This window comes from Agelaius tricolor, unplaced genomic scaffold (genome assembly GCF_023055355.1).
Source record: "Agelaius tricolor isolate 1412-34295 unplaced genomic scaffold, bAgeTri1.0.p SCAF_1, whole genome shotgun sequence".
Taxonomy (NCBI): domain Eukaryota; kingdom Metazoa; phylum Chordata; class Aves; order Passeriformes; family Icteridae; genus Agelaius; species Agelaius tricolor.
Window position 1 is genome coordinate 96,278,802 of NW_027269261.1, and position 15,971 is coordinate 96,294,772.

The 15,971-nt window shown below is 39.9% G+C and overlaps 1 protein-coding gene across 2 annotated transcripts in view; it reads right to left on the reverse strand.

The window, feature by feature from the left end:
* Positions 1-15,971, reverse strand: part of KCNQ5 (potassium voltage-gated channel subfamily Q member 5) — a 282,244-nt gene that overhangs the window by 21,209 nt on the left and 245,064 nt on the right. For both annotated transcript variants that reach the window (XM_071444758.1, XM_071444769.1), the window contains 2 exons: positions 14,674-14,700; positions 5,954-6,174 (listed from right to left, as the gene is read on the reverse strand). In XM_071444758.1, coding sequence (XP_071300859.1) covers positions 5,954-6,174; positions 14,674-14,700 — 248 coding nt within the window. The remainder of the gene's footprint in view (positions 1-5,953; positions 6,175-14,673; positions 14,701-15,971) is intronic.

A 15,971-nucleotide genomic window follows, 5' to 3' on the forward strand; every position in this document is an offset into this window, starting at 1 on the left:
TGAATGATGATATGGAGGACCAGGAGACTTTCTAAAAACAATTCATTAAATGCAAAATAATTGTGCTGCTCGAAAGGCTGATCTTATTATAAATAGTAGCCAATTTGCCAGCAACTTTAGATGGCCATGTGAGAAAAGTAAAAGAAGGTGACTAAATCTATGGCTTTAGTGTATTTTTAGCTACATGTTTCTGTTATTTTATATATACCCCATCCAAGAAGTAAAAACTGTAAAATAAATTGCAGAAACATATTATAGTATCTGGAACTGTAGACTAATGAGCTAAATGTCACACTTAATTGACTGTCTCCCTGCGAGACCTTGTAGAACATATCACTTGATATATGTCTGATATTCCATAAGGTCCTCAGAGGTCCCCTGCCCTGGGAGATTTCCAGGTATTGTTGTTGAGGGAGGTCATAGACAGGGGCAAAGGGTTAGAGAGCTATGGCTGTTTTAGATTCAGGTATCTACATCATAGTCCTGTATTTTAAAAAGCCATGAAGGATTTCCTTGGTAATGTTTCATAAAAATAAAACTATTCCTCAAATATTTCAGATTTGGTGCAAATGGGTTACATGTGGCTGGGAAGTTTTATGAGCATCCTCTCAAAATTAGTTCTTATCTCATTTGTATAGTCTTCACTGCAGATAAGGGTTTCTGAAACCCATGCAAATCATACTTCTGTGTGATGGTCTGCTGCTGTTCCTCACAGAGCTAAGCTTAATAATCATTATCACTGTACCTGTGACCACTGAGTCCAGTGAGAAATGGTGCACAGCAAGTTCTTCAAGAGGTATTGTAAAGAAAGAGACTAAATTGAGGACTCATTTGGCCTGGAATAAACTAAAATAATGCCTCAAAACCAATGACCTGTAATTATTTCCACAAAAATGACTCAGAGCTTAGATCAGAATGCCAGATCTTCCTAGTTAATTACAGTGACAGTGGTAATAAATGAGAGCTCTATCTGTTCTATGGAAGGCAATAGCAAGAAAATAAATATTTTGTCTAGCACAGATTGATATATTGCTAATAAATTTCATTCAAACTTTGACAACATGCAGCTTCACTTTGAACCAGCAAATTTAAGCCTAGATGTAGAAGCAACCCAACTAAGGACTTCTGCCACATCAAGTGAACCTTATCCAAAGTCAGTGTTTATGCTACTGAAAGGAAAACTTGTCATTTTTGCAATACATAAATTATATGGTAGTAACTGAGGATGTGGGGGCTGAAATGCACAATTGCATTCTTTCCATGGCTCTTGTAATATACTCTACCCTCAGGATTTTGTGCAAGTACTCTGTAGGGAATGAAAGGCTAGAGGTCATGTGAGTGTATAATGTTTGGGGATGGTGCAAGAAATCAAATATTTCCTTAGAAAGTTCTTTTTAATTAATCAAATGAAATATGTTTGTAATATCTCCAGTGCTGAATGCTTTTGATGTTTTATTCAAAAAGCCACACAATGTCTCTAGGTTACAGTAAAGGCACAATAACTCATTCAGGGGCTTGGGATGGTAGAAAACAAATATAATAGGGTATTTTTGTCCCTCACAGAAAACTGCATCCACAACATAACATTGGTTCATTAATTCAGCTGTGGTGGTAAAAGACTGGCGCATGATTTAAGCAGAAAAGGTTCTGTTCCTCAGAAAGTAAGGCAAGCAGAAAACAAAACAGGACAGGAACACCATTGTAAAGAAAAGATTTTGTGTGGTTGAGTGTCTGTGGATGGATACACAACGTACAACAAAGCATGGGCACAGTGCCTTAAGCAAGGCATGTGATCACCTGTGCTATTTAATAACTAGCACAGACTCTGTCATGGGGCTGACCCTGCTGGTGGGTTTTCTCATGTTCTGGGCACCACTCCCCACAGAGAGTTTGGCTGCAGCTTCTCTGTTTTTGTTAGCAAAACAGGGAAGAACCAAAGCCATACTGCATGAGGGCCAGAGGTATCTCCAGGCTCACTTTGTGTACAGGTGCACAGGGGGCTGTGAGGGGCTCCAAGGTCAGGCAGCACCTTTGCCTGTGGGACATAGCATCCCTTTGGGAAAGGCTCTTCCATGACCCTATACAATCCTTTTAAAGTCTGTGCTTTGTAAAGCTTTACTATTTACCATTCTTGATTAGTGAAAATTTCCCTTTCATCTACCTCATCCTGATAATTCCCTTTTTGGCTGATAACAGAGATCGGAAATACAGCATTCTGGCATCTTTGTTAATTTGTGCAGAGTCCCCTCTTCAACAAGATTTCTGGAAGTTATGTACCACATGTCACCAGAGACTGCACACGTATTTAAAATCCGATTATGTAAGTCTTGATATTCACTTTCCCCTGTGCTGTTGTTGAATGACCTAGAAAGGTCAGGCCACCAAAAACTTATCTAACCATCAAACCTCTCTCAGGTTTGGATTCCATTTGCAGATGCACATATGTAACTGAAATAGCTACTGCTGTTGTCAGACCCACTTTGTCAATGGCAATAAATGGTTTATGGCAGTTTCAGAAGATTGTTACTAACTGTAAATAAAGCCATTTTGGGCAATGTTTTGGTCATACTGTTCCAAGGCTGCTATGCCAGAATCCTTTTGGGATATACCAGTGGCTGGCTTAAGTGTTTTACTTGCTGCCAAGAAATTCTCCTTCTATGAATTTAATATGCAGTGGGGGAGTGCTAGAGTGTTTGTTGCTGGGTAGCCTAAGAGGCAAGCTATTACATTTTCAATCAGGTTAGCCTTTTAGCTACCCCCATGAGCTCCCATCTGGACTCGAAACCTCCCCTTGCAAGCCAGTTTCTAATTGCTAATGTTGAGTTTCTCCAGCAGTCTTTTTCTGATGGTTTTGGCCCAGATTCCAGCCATGTCCTTACCAGAACTCAGTCAGCACTGCAAATTCTCTGTGTCAACCATCGAACTGCCTTAAATCATCCTCCTATGCTAACAACTTCCCTTCCTTTTGGAAGCCTCTCCTTATTTGCATTTTTCTTTTATTTTCACACAGAATTCAGTCCTCTGTCTAGGCAGAGCATTTACAACTCTACATCCCATATAGTGAAATGTCTTCTTTCTTTTCTCTTTTGGAAGAGGAAGTTCATAATAAGACTCTATTTTTTTCACTGATATGAAGTTTGGACACTGAACTGGGTATCCAGCACTATGTTGTCACTGCCCTAAAGGTATATAGTAATGTAATTTCTTCTCCCACCAAACACCCTACAGAGATGAGGACTCACCAGAAGGACCAGCTGTTCAAGTGTACTGTTTTGTGCCCAAGATTTCACCCAGAAAAATTTGGCTTCTAGTTTTGGCTTGATGATTGGCCTGCCAAAGTTATTAATTATTTGGCTGGGGAATACCTCAAGGAGGAAACTGGAGGACCTGGCAAGCAAGAGATAAGAATAATGCGCTGCAAATAATGGTTTTTTCATCCAGTGAAAAATTCAAGATGTTCTAAATTAAATACATCATCTTGAGATCTTTTTCACTGAGTGGTCAAATGCTGAAAGTATCAAGCTATGAAAGAAAAGAAAGAAAAAGAAATGAAGGTTAGTAGTGCCTGACTTTTCCTGCAAAAGTTTGGGTAAGGCAGAAGGGAGCTGTCTCTCAGCAAGTGAGCACACTGGACATCTCTCTAATCATACTGGTCCTAGAAGTAGTTGGATGAGGTCCCAGAATGGAAACTTGGCATTTGCCTAAAAGCTGGAGACAATGGAAGCTGTTCCTTCTGCCAGAGATGAGAAATGGGTTGTATCTGTTGGCCCCAGTTCATAAGGGTGGACTAGTAGCTGGAAATCACTGACCAGGAAACAGGCTGTGCTCACCCTGAGGAGCGGGAAGATCTTCAAGGGCTTACGCACAGCAATGAGTGCTCTGTTGTTGTTTCTGTCTTTTATCTACAGATAAGAGATACACATACCCAAGGTGCTGTTTATGCCACCTTTTCCGTGAGAGGGAAACAGCCAGAGGTAGCATGATCTGCTTGTGCACATAGTTGTTATTGATGGCAACATGTACAGGACAAAATAGGGGACATGCTGAGGAAATGCTTCTATGAAGTGGGCTGATGAAAAATGAAACAGGTGCTTCAGTGAGGTGCAGACTGCAGAGCTGGGACAAAAGTGAGCCACTGATACTCTGAGAGAGTGCTCAGAAAATTACTTTCTCCTTAGGTCATTTGCCAGCACAGTGTGAATTACAGGGGTTTAACCTACGGAATTACTTCTGATGCGGTTTGGGGATGATACTTGTGCTTTATAAGTGATTATGTAGGATGCCTAAATTGAGACAGGGTAGCTACAACCACCGTGCCACCTAGAGCATTTCTCAGTTCCCATTGTGGCCTTGGCTGAGCTTCACATCAACGTGAGACCCAGGCTAAGTCACACAGCCCCTGTGATACAGCACTACAGGGACATAAGCCAGGACCTGTAACCCAGCATGGAGACAAGAGTGGATAGCAGTGGACAGTGGAGTGGAGCAACCTGGAGAGTATCCTGATACACCCCAGCAGCTCACTGTACCTCAGGCAAATTCAGAATTTCGGAAAATCTGAGACATATCCGTAGGGGAGGTCTAGCCTGGAATCGTGATCTTAGCAAATACCATTGGTTTGTCTTTGTTGCCCTCCAGGAAATGTTTATTTACCCAGGCTTTTCCTGGAGAGATCTGTTGTGTAGAACACCCTTACTGAGGGATGGGGCATTGCAGTTCAATGAGTTTTTGCAACTTACACATTTGTGATAATATGTGCTCTTAAAAAGGAAGCAGCATCAACATAGCACTTCTGTCTAATTAGTCTTACCACAATTGTTGGATGTAGCATGCGTGATGCCATTGCAGAAAGAGGTTGTACCTTTCCCATTCAGGTAGGGTCACTGCATTCTGTGGCAGTAAACCAGTTTGTTTCCCTTGTTTTTACATGGAGTGTACCACAAGAAAGAACAAAACATTCATAGATTGGGAAATATGGGAATGGCAAAAGCCAAAATAAAATCCACTGGGGCAGCAGTACCCCCAGAGCTATGTGAGTGCACCTTTCAGTGCTGGACCCGTCCCACACAGGGGTCAGTTTCACTTGGTTCTCTCAGCTCCTGCCTGTCAGGGGGCTGCTGTTACCCAGTTTGGTGCTCCTTGGTTAGAGAAGTCACTGCCTTTGTTTTAGCAGGCTTCATCAGATGAAGATCCTTGCCCGAATACCGGTTAGTTTAATGCCAAATTTGACTTAAGCTAGAGAATAGAGCAGTATAGGAGGCAGCTTGAGGGAAAGGCTGAGCTGCCTGCTAAAGGTTCAACAAGCCATTTTTAAAAGATCCACCTCTTTACATTTTAGGAGTGCTTCCTACATCCAAAATACCCTATAGAAAGCAATACATAAAAGTAATAACACTTGTTTTGTTTGCAAAATCTACCTGCCTTATCAAGGCAGATACAATCCTGTAAAACTGAAAGCACCCAGTAGTGTATCCCTTGGTGGCAGGTGATTGCATCACCAGTGCAGGCACTGGGACTCCTCCACCTGAGTGAGCCACTTCTATACAAGCTGTGCTCCTGGCTGGCAAAGGCACAGACAATGCTGGCTGTGCTGTGTTGACACCAGCAAAAGGCAGCAGGTTTGGGCAGCAGCTGAGCTCAGTAGTGGGAGAGGGGCCATGACAGAAAAGCTGCTGCAGCCAATTCCCTGGGATGCCTTTAGTTCACTGTGACTTTCCACAGTGACCCCCTTTTCCACCAGTTGCTCCCTAAGCACCACTGACATAATTTCTTATTAAAAAAATAATCACATTATTCGGGTCTTTGAAGCAGACTATAGCTGACTTGTGTCTCTGGCCCCAAACAGCAATTCTTTCTGCCTTCCTGAAATGTGTACAATCACTGTGCAAGTGTGCAGGAGTGTGAGCAGCTGGGAGCAGAGTGCAGTGGCAAACAAGGGATGAACAACTCCTACCATCAACCATGGGTTTGGGCTGGGAGCTCTTGAGCCGCAGCGAGGGCCTGAAGCGGGTTCGGTCATTGAAGCTCCAGCTCTTCTGCACTTTGGTTGGGCTGCCCTCGGTGGCAATGTCAGCACTTGGTGACCGGCGATCTCCCACTGAAGATTGCCTGTTTTTTATACTTTGACCTCGTGGGCTGGCCATCCGGACCCGCTCCTTGAAACTTAGCTTTTGACTGTGAGAGAGAGAAATATATTTTATTTCATAGTTACTTCAATCCTTTTCTTTTTTCTATTGTATGATTATTGAAAAAATTGTGTAAAAAATCTCACTAGTATGAATCTGTTTCTTATACACTTTTATTTTCATTGAATATATTTAATTTGTGAATGGAACTGATTTGATGGTTTTTGATAGAAGCATTAGCATTGCCAGTCTATCATACAGTACAGAATAACCTTCTAAAGGAAATTAAAAATAACAAATAGAAACAATTTCACCCAATTATTATACATTAATCTCTATGATGATTTTTCTATTCCTTGAACTTGAAGGTTTGTTTCCATCTTAGCCAGCCAAGTTCAGTGCATTTCTGGCCATATCTTCAGATAAACAAAACCAAACTGTATTTTATTGTTACTTCATGCCATGTAGTATTGTCTGGTTTGAGGATTTTGTAAGCAGGCAAAGAATACTGTTAGCGTATACTCATGCTTTTGCAGGACGTGGCACTTCAAACATTTCATATGCATGATTAGTGATCACTCATATCCAGAATTCCTTGTTAGAGCACTTACTTGGACAAGACAAAACCAAAATTAATAAAATATCCAAGAAACAGCATGATGGCTGATTAATGGAAATGTAATGATATGCTGTGTGCTCCCTAAAGTCATTGTTGAAGATTTAGCTGGGAGCTGACCATGTGCAGGTGGTACTGGACAGGTAACAGAGCCCAGCCAAGCTCATGACTGTGTCTGCTGCATCAATGCTGACCCTGTGGTCTTATGGTTGACCAGTTTTAAGAGTTTTTTTTTTCCTCCTGCTGTGCTTGTAATCCTCTCCCCCAGCCAGCTAAATGTGGGTTTGTAGATTTTCTATTTCCTGGTGCTTAAATTACCTTTGTCCAAACATATCTGATGAACATCCTGTGGTCACTGTGACTATCTACCTATGCTTTTTAATTATTTAACATTTTTGCCTTTCTTTGTCCCTTCCTGTAGCAGAAGACACAAAGAGCAAACAGAGAAGGAGTCTGATACCAAGGTCTGGAAACCTTGTTTTATGTGCAAGGTAAAATTCAATTGGTTGAGCAAGGGAATGGTCACCTTGATCAGTGGTCCTGTTTTTTCAAGGGGAGAGATGATGAGTGCAATGCAGTGTCTGTTCATGGTATGGTGTTACTGGGCCTTGCAGTCCTACTGCCCAGGTGTAGGCTTTGCAGGGGGTCTTTTAAAACACCTTTATCAATGACTGTCTACCTGAAAATTATGGGGGTGCTTGAGGCTAAGACACTTTCTAGTACTCTCAAGGTCTTTGCATTTAATTTCAGCATGCCCATAAGATGTTTTGAACAGGAACACATCCTGAGATAATTAACTAATGCTAATATGGACTATGTGGTTCTTAGATGTTTAACCTACTGCATTCTGAAAATACAGTGTTAACATGTAATTATATGAAATGGGAAGAAGTAATGAACCTATGTGGCCATGAAATGTTGAGATAAACATATCTTTGTCCATGCATAGCAAAGCATAGCATTTCAGTCTGAGTACAAACATTCTTGAGAGCAGAAAGGATGCAGTTTGTTGCAGGCAAAACACATGCTGGGATGCTTATAATGTGATAATTTTCAAGAATACTAAAAAATGAGCACATCAATAGGAAGATTATTAGATAAATATATTTCTATATGGCATGTTTGATTACTTGAAAGAATAATACCTTTACTATAATTTCTCAATGTAATCCCCTTCTTTTCTTGCCCAAATAAGCAATTGTTGAAATAAATACATCACAGGGACGAAAATGTTATCTATTTCCATTGTAAATTGCTACCCAATGCTGTGGCATAAGGAATACAAAAGATCCACAGAACCTAATATTTGAAAGAAAAGTGTTCCAGAATTTAGCTTTGAATACAAATTACATTTCAAGACTGAATTATATTTCAGCTCAGGAATCTTTTGCATTTCCCAGCAATGAAAATATGTATGAAAACTGTACAATATTTATTAACAACATTATTGCATTGTCATATTATACAGAATGAGGAAGAGAATCAAAACTGACTTCTTCTTATAGATATTATTCCTACAAGTGTTCCCCTTTTTTTTAACTCCCCTTATGGCTCAAATTGTACTTGCTATTGAAAAATGAAGTCAGCTGATGCTTTTTTTCCCCCAAACATTAGAGTTAAAAAGTTTCTGGACAGCTCTCTTCCTGCTGCACTAATAAAAATGACAGGCAAATGGGTAAAATAGTCATAAAACCTATCTATATAGGTAATATTTTTAAATAATCATAACAACTCCAAAATAAAAATGAAAATTTAAAACCAACGTCAAAACAGCACATGTATTGTTCTGTCAATTAATTTGTACTAATGAAAGCAGTGGTTGCCTTTAAATGATTGTTAGACATGATTATTTCATTTATAAAAGCTGAATGGTACACAATGACTACTTAACCTGAGTATCTTTAGTTCTCCAATCAAAGCAGCAAGGCAATGGTGAAAGGAACAGTAGGCATTTTATCTCTACTACAGACATTTTTCAAAAGTGCAATGCTGAGAATTAAAATATTAATGTAAACTGCAGTGCTTTTACTTAAAAACTCAAATCAAGTCTGCTTTGTAGCAATGACAATGTACTGGCATGCCAAGGGTCCATGCAGAGAGTATTGCATTGTGAAGAGAAACACAGGCCCTGAAGGAAGGGGGGTTTGAAAACTCTCTTCTGCATCTTGAGATGCGTACCCAAAGAGACTAGTTAGAGCAGTTCTTTGCTTCTTGGATCCTTGTTCCTATTTTGAGACTGGTGGGAAATGTTCCTGAAGTCACCGGGTCCTTCTCAGCACAGGCATAAATTGTGTGACTGACAGTGGAGAAGAAAGGTTGGGAGAAGAAAGCTTGTGCTTGGGAACACACTGTCTTGGGGCTCTTGTATGTATGAGAAATAACAGACCATGAAGGAGTAATTGAATCAGAGCACTTTGAGCATTCCCTGACCAGGCTTTTCTCCAGAGCAAAAGTCCTTTTCCTTATGATAAAGCCTAGCTCCTGGCTCTGGATTCTTTGTTGCAACAGCAGTAGAGATGGTGTTAAAATTGCAGAGTGAAGATAACACACCATTCAAGCATCTTTGGACATTCTGTATTTGAATCAATAGCCAGTGACTCCTTTAGGGCCCTTTATTCTGATTTAATGCTGGTTGTATCAGTACTGGCTTGTGCGTGCTAAAAATCCTTCAAATCTTTCAGGTCCTGGCCTATTATATTTTTATCTTTCACCTTTTCTCCTCTCTTTTTACATGGTATCCAAAGGAAATCCCTTGAATCAATGTAAACCTGTTAATTACCATTGGATATTCACCCATCCCCATAAGTATTCACAAACTTCGTGTGTTTGTCCAAAAGGCAAAAACCATGAGAAAGAAACAGGAAAATAAAATAGCACAAGTTCCTAAATCAAAACTAAATTACAATGATCTGAGAGATCCACAGCTGTCTCCTGTTATCTCTGCATTCCTTTAGATGTGTGTCTGTCCATCATTTCTTGTACTTTGTATGACTTATAATTTAGCTCAATTGGTTGACATACATTTTTCTTCCATGACAGACTTTCCTGGCAATGGTAATTCCTTTGGACCTCTCACTCCTCTATTCTTGCAGGCTGAAAGTTGTGGAATGTATTCTTATCGATAACACTCGAAGCTTTGAAGCATCTTTTAGTGGAGAGTAATTACAACTGGCAGCTATAGAAAAGGAAGCAAATGACTTTTCTGTATTTCTCTGCCTTCTGAAAGGTCAGTTGTAGGATCTTATGACTTATTCCTCCCATTTAATGCCCAAGGCCCTCACTTCCCTAGGATAGCAAATGACTTTCTAATTTTTATTTCTTCGTTTTCAAATTCTGCCTTTGCCACCTTTGATCTATGAAGGAATGGGTGTGTAGGGACACTAGAGGTCACTGTAGCTTCACTCAGAAGGAACGATCACTTTCTCCCGGTCCAAATGACTACTCTGGAGAAGTAGTCTCCAGAGATACTTCTCTCTGGAGAAATAGTCTCCAGAGTAGTCATTGGTTTTAACTGACAAATGCACGCAAACCTTTGCTTGCTCTGTCTTCCACGGACCATCTCCCTGTACTTTATTAACTGAGCATCTCTTTCCTTCCCAGTCCCACTCCCCCATTTGCCTGCCACCTTCCTAGATTTCTGGTCAAGTTAAAACTTCTGCTCTGCCTCAGTCTCAGACCTGCAGCACTACTGCTTGCTACTAGCTATAATTTCACCTTGTTTTTCAGCTTTTCTTACTGAGCCAATTGGTGGAACCAAGAATAGGAAGAAATTGAAATGAATCAGAAATAACTGGAGGGCCTGAGGGTGAGGAAGAAGGATTTGAGTCTTGAGACAGAAGCTAAAACTGCCAAAAATTATCACTTATGGCAAACAACAGCAAGCAGATGCACATGCCAATTTTCAGTAGCTAGCTACCTATAAACACAGGTGTTGGCTCTTTCTGAGCCTACAAATACTTTTACTGAAGTTTAGCTAAGTTGAGCAAATGCAAATGCAATGGATAATACTGTGAGACCTAAAGTTCAAAGACTTTACCACCAGTCTCATGCTAGGACCACAAACTCAAGAAATTTATTGTTGTATCTCATACCTTCAATAAGTAATAGCAAGAATTTTAGCCCACAATATATTATATTTCAATTGTCAATCAGAAAAAGTAAATATTCAGGGTTCTTGTGCATTTTTTCCTTTTCAAAGCAATTTCTAAATGAAGAGAAACTATTTTGATCCTAATTTTCTGTAATCAGTTTGTACTTCCACTGTCTTTTACATTACTTTTAATAAGTAAGAAAAAATGCAATCAGCTTGAAATATGAATCATAGGCTTCTTCTTGTAAGATTAATCTGTCTAGGAATTACCATTTTTGGTAAGAGACACAATTTCTAGAGAATTCAGCTGAAGCAGATGCTTGATTTCACATGCACTCCTCTATCTTCCAGTAAAGGATGCAGGCACATCATCCACAAGCTGTGTCCAAGGGGATTCTTCTCAAGAACAATTGCACATTTTGGCTGTTGTAATTGCCTAGCATGCTATAGCTTGATATTCTCCACTAATAATTAGATGGAGAAAACTGTCATGGTCATAAAAATCCTCTTGGACTTGGGGAAATGGCTTTACCCAAATATTCAAACCCAGTTTTAGATCTCCACAGGGTAATGTATTCCAAAAGTTGAAGTCTCAAGCAGAGAAGGGAAATGGGGCTTTGTAAAACTGCGATGTGCTGCCACTGCAATTGTCTGGCTGGATGAGTTTGAAACAACTGGTGTTGCTGCCATTGTGTTCATGGCATTGCAGGCAACAAGCAAAAAGGGACTTACAAGCACTTAAAATAAATAGGAAACATTTGGAGAAGTAAGGAACTTGAAAGCACTGAGGAGGGGAAGTGAATGGATCATGCACCTGATGTTAGTTGGCATTCTCAAACATCATGTGAATAGGCAGGATGCTGAATACCTATGTTTCCGAGGGGTGTACATCCTGAAGAGCTTCTGTTTATTACTACAAAGCTTACTAGGAGTGAGGGGAGATAGAGGACTCTGTTACTAAGCATTCCAGTGCTGGGTGAGGGGTTAGGTTTTCCACCTCAAGTTAGATTATGCATCATTGGCAATTTTTTTTTTATATGGTGCATGCAGAGTTTTTTACATTAAATCTACTTTTAGAAACAGATATTGTATAGGAGGTGAAAGAATTCCATAACATAATTTACTTGTTTCCCTCAGAACAGGGCTGAGTTTTCCCCTGAAGGTCTTATACTGGCAAAACTGCTTCTTATTGCACCAGAGAGAATTGTCTGAATAGGGAATGCATATTCAGCCTCAGGAGTTACAAGACTAGATGGGTGACATTCATCCTTTGCAGACACCCAGTGCATGTCCTACACACAGTTTAAGACTGATTATGCTCTCTGTATGTGACAAGATTCATCAGTCTTGATCTAGTTTCCTGCACAGGAGCTATTTCAGCCATGTTGTATAACTGAACAGAGATAAATGTTTGTTTTCAGTGTGTGCATTTGCAGATACTAAGAATTTAAGATATAGTCTTTTAAAATAACTTGCACAACACTGGAACTGATTTATAGAAATATCTCATTTATAGCCTGGATACACCAGAGAGGTTGTCTACCAATACTTTGATAAATGATTCATTAGAATATTTGTGTGTAAAAATTTGGGAAATACAACATATTAAAATCAATCTGAAGCTGCAGCCTCATAAACACAACTCTCTCAACTCAAACACATAGCAGCATTTCATCACCTAATGAAAGACTGCAGGTTTATACATGACAAAACACAAGAATTAATTTCTGTAAATATAAGTCAATTTGGTAGGAAAGAAGATAATGAACTTTTCCCGAATATAAGATTTTCTTCACTGTTCTTAGAAGGGAATATAGAGCAAAGAGCATGTTCAGAATTCAATCCAATGTACTGCTTGTGCAAACACTTCTTCATTTAAGAGTGAAACAAGAAGAATTGTACTTTGTTTGCATAGCATCCCATGCAAGTCACTTAGCATTGCAGTAAGAAACAAATAGTCAAGGACAGGTATCTCAAAGTACATTGCAGCAGTTTGCATTTACATCTTTGCCACAAAAGACCACATACACCACTTGTATTTTCAGTGATACATACAGTGATATATCAGCAAAAGAGCAATAAACAGCCAATGAAAAAACACATCTTTTTTAAAAGGCACTGAGTGGTCTGTAGGGCTCTTACAGTAGAACATGATCTTAGAAGTAACTAGTTCATTTTTACATAAACACTAATTTGCAGCAGTGCATGTATTAATTAAGTGTTTCTGAAGGAGTAAACATCTTCCATTCAGTAAAAATAAAGTGAATAAATCTGGATAAATTGTTGACTTATTTTAAAGCCACAGTTGTTATCATCAATAGGGAGAGCATAGCATGGTTTGACAGCTGGGTGTTTGGGTTTTTTTCATCTAGTTTCCAGTTATTGTAAGTAAATTTGTCTCTTTTAGTGTTTGCTGGTACAACTGGGAATAACCTCTCCCCTCTGCACAAATCCCAGTTTTAGAGGGATGTACTCATTTACTGGCAACTTCTGTCTCACCTTTAAAAAAGTCAATTTTATATGCTGCTGTCAAAAGACTAGGAAATACAGCTGGTGAGTGCAAGAAGTTTGGATCAGACTGTAATAATTTAATGAGATCAATGTGTTGCTAGCAGGCCTGTGGAGGTAATGTATACAAAAAGTCCCAGAACTGACAGAGCAAATCCTGTCCCCTTGAGCTACAGTGACACTAACAGCAGTTACATGTGCTTGGAGGAAAAGGTCGGAGTCAGGTGCCAGAGGAGCAGTCTGGGAAGTGGAATGGGACGTGGGTAATTGATGTGAAGACAGAATAACCCAGAAGCACTTGTGAAGCACAGTACAACTTGGGGCTGGATGTATTTCAGGGGCTGATATGTCATCAACACTTTCTTGGCTTTTCAGTGTTTTCTGCTGGGAGGTAAATTCTGCTATTCTCTGAGCGTGCTGATACCACAGTGCCAGCTGCCAAATGCCTGCTGATTCCCATCCCTAACGAGTTTCTGAGATAGAGTCATTTTTAGCCACTGAAGCCTTTCCTGTCCCTAAGGATTTGGGCTATCAGTGCAGCAAAGACCAGCATTTTCTCCCACTGCCTTAGGACATGCCTCTCCAGAGCTTTATTTGCCCAGTGAGGATGGCCCTGCCACGGCTTGCTGCTGCCAGCTGTGGGCAGTCAGAGCTCAGTGGGGATCTAGGCTGGGTGGGAGCCCATCTGGGCTCCTGGCTGACAGCAGTGGGGCTTTGAACTGAGCCATGGGGGACTGCAAGCCATGCAGACAGGAGGAGGTGAGACACTGCAGTGCTGCTTTCCCCCAGCCTCCTATGTCCCAAAATGCTCCTTAGGAGGGGATGACAGAAAAGTTAGAAAATGTGGAGACATGGCACTGAGGAAGCCTTGAGAATGCTCCTGCAGAGCAAAGGTGACATCCAACCAGACCCATCAAAGGGTTCTCCCTGCAATGGAGGGTTGGTGGGCTTCTTCACATTGCCAAATTAAACTATATGTCTGTAATTTCCTCTGCAAATTCTGCATTGATTTTACAGCAGAAGCTGGGGACATGTCCTTGCCCAGGAGCTGGGTCTGGGAAGGCTGGTCCACTGGCTGCTCTGTCATTGTCCAAACTGAGCTTTTCTCAAAGCTACAGCATGTTAGATGTGTAAAAAATTGCTTATTTTTTCCATAGAAAAACTGGCACAAAGAAGCAAATTTCAGCAGCATATGAGTTTAAAAAGATCCAATTTGTGACTATTATCCATCAATGGCTGCAGTTCATTGAACCTACTGTACAGAACCCAAGACATCTAAAAGCCATTAGGAAACAGCAATTTCATAGATAAAAGAAATAAAAGAAACTACAAACCTGCTAGAAGATTCCCCTTGTTCTTTTCTTCAGGTCAGGGAGTGGGAGGGAAAAACATACTTGTTATGCAGATAGTAATCACATTACTTAGTTAGAGATGATGTTATATGTATAATAGACATAAATGGATATGTTAATTGGTGCACAACACACACGTTACATTGCAACCACAAAAACATTCAAGCAAGACTCATAACTAAAATGGTTCTGGAAAAGAAACTTTTCAGGTTTTTTAACACATGCATAACATGCTTAGTACATACCACTGCAGACTGAGTTGGCAAAGCACTTAGGCAAAATGCATTGCTGACACATATATAACAGAAAGCTGTAGTTTCTTATTAGATATGTTATTTCTGGTAAATAAAAAGGTTTCATTTTAGCACAGCAATATGCTTATTTAAAATAAGAAGTATATGCATTTTTGAGGGACAGTCATATTTTAGAATATTTTATGTGGGATACAGCTTCATTATTTATGTAATTTTCTATCCATCCATTTATACTAATATTGCTTTCAGCCTGTTTGTACATGTAAAATATCAATACTTCATGTAACTTTTAGTCTAAAAGGTTCTTTTAGTGTGGAGCAGTTTGGAATTAGAGTTATGGTAATGGCTTACTTACGGCTCTGTTCTTGTCAACTCTTTGAAATTCAAAGATCAGCTTTGGATACCCAGCCAAACTTCTTTTTGGCTGAGCTTTTTGGCACACAATTACCTTTTTACTGTCATGTGGATGTTCATCACCCAGCTTTGAGAGAAACCACTAATTCTCTTGCACTGTCTGCAATTAACAACAGTTAAGATGCTTATCAGAGCTTTCCCATAAGGCTCTTAGCACTCTCCTTTTTGATCCTTATCAAGTGTTTTTTGCTTCCTGATCTGTGCCCCATATTGAATCATCAACTTGTTGCCTTCTGCTAAACCTTTTATTGAATTATTGAAAAGTCTTGGGCTGCCAGTGCTCTGTGAATTCTCACTCAGACTAGGATATCAAATATTTCCTGTCTGCCAAACTGTGGCACCAGGTCTTTTCAGTCATCTTCTACTGTCTGTCTGTATGACTGCGTATATAGTTTGTCCTAAGGAAATACTGAATATATCAGAAGTTATGACAAAAAGGAGCAAATTCCCCAGTGCATTCAACTGCAAAATAGCACAAGGCACTCTTTCTTTGGAAAGGTGGATCAGCAGCAACAGCCTTCTACAGAGGCACAGGCATAAACATACCATTGAAACAAGGGACAAGCTCTGCATTAAACTTAATATTTTTCTTCTTGAGGATAATTTGGAATG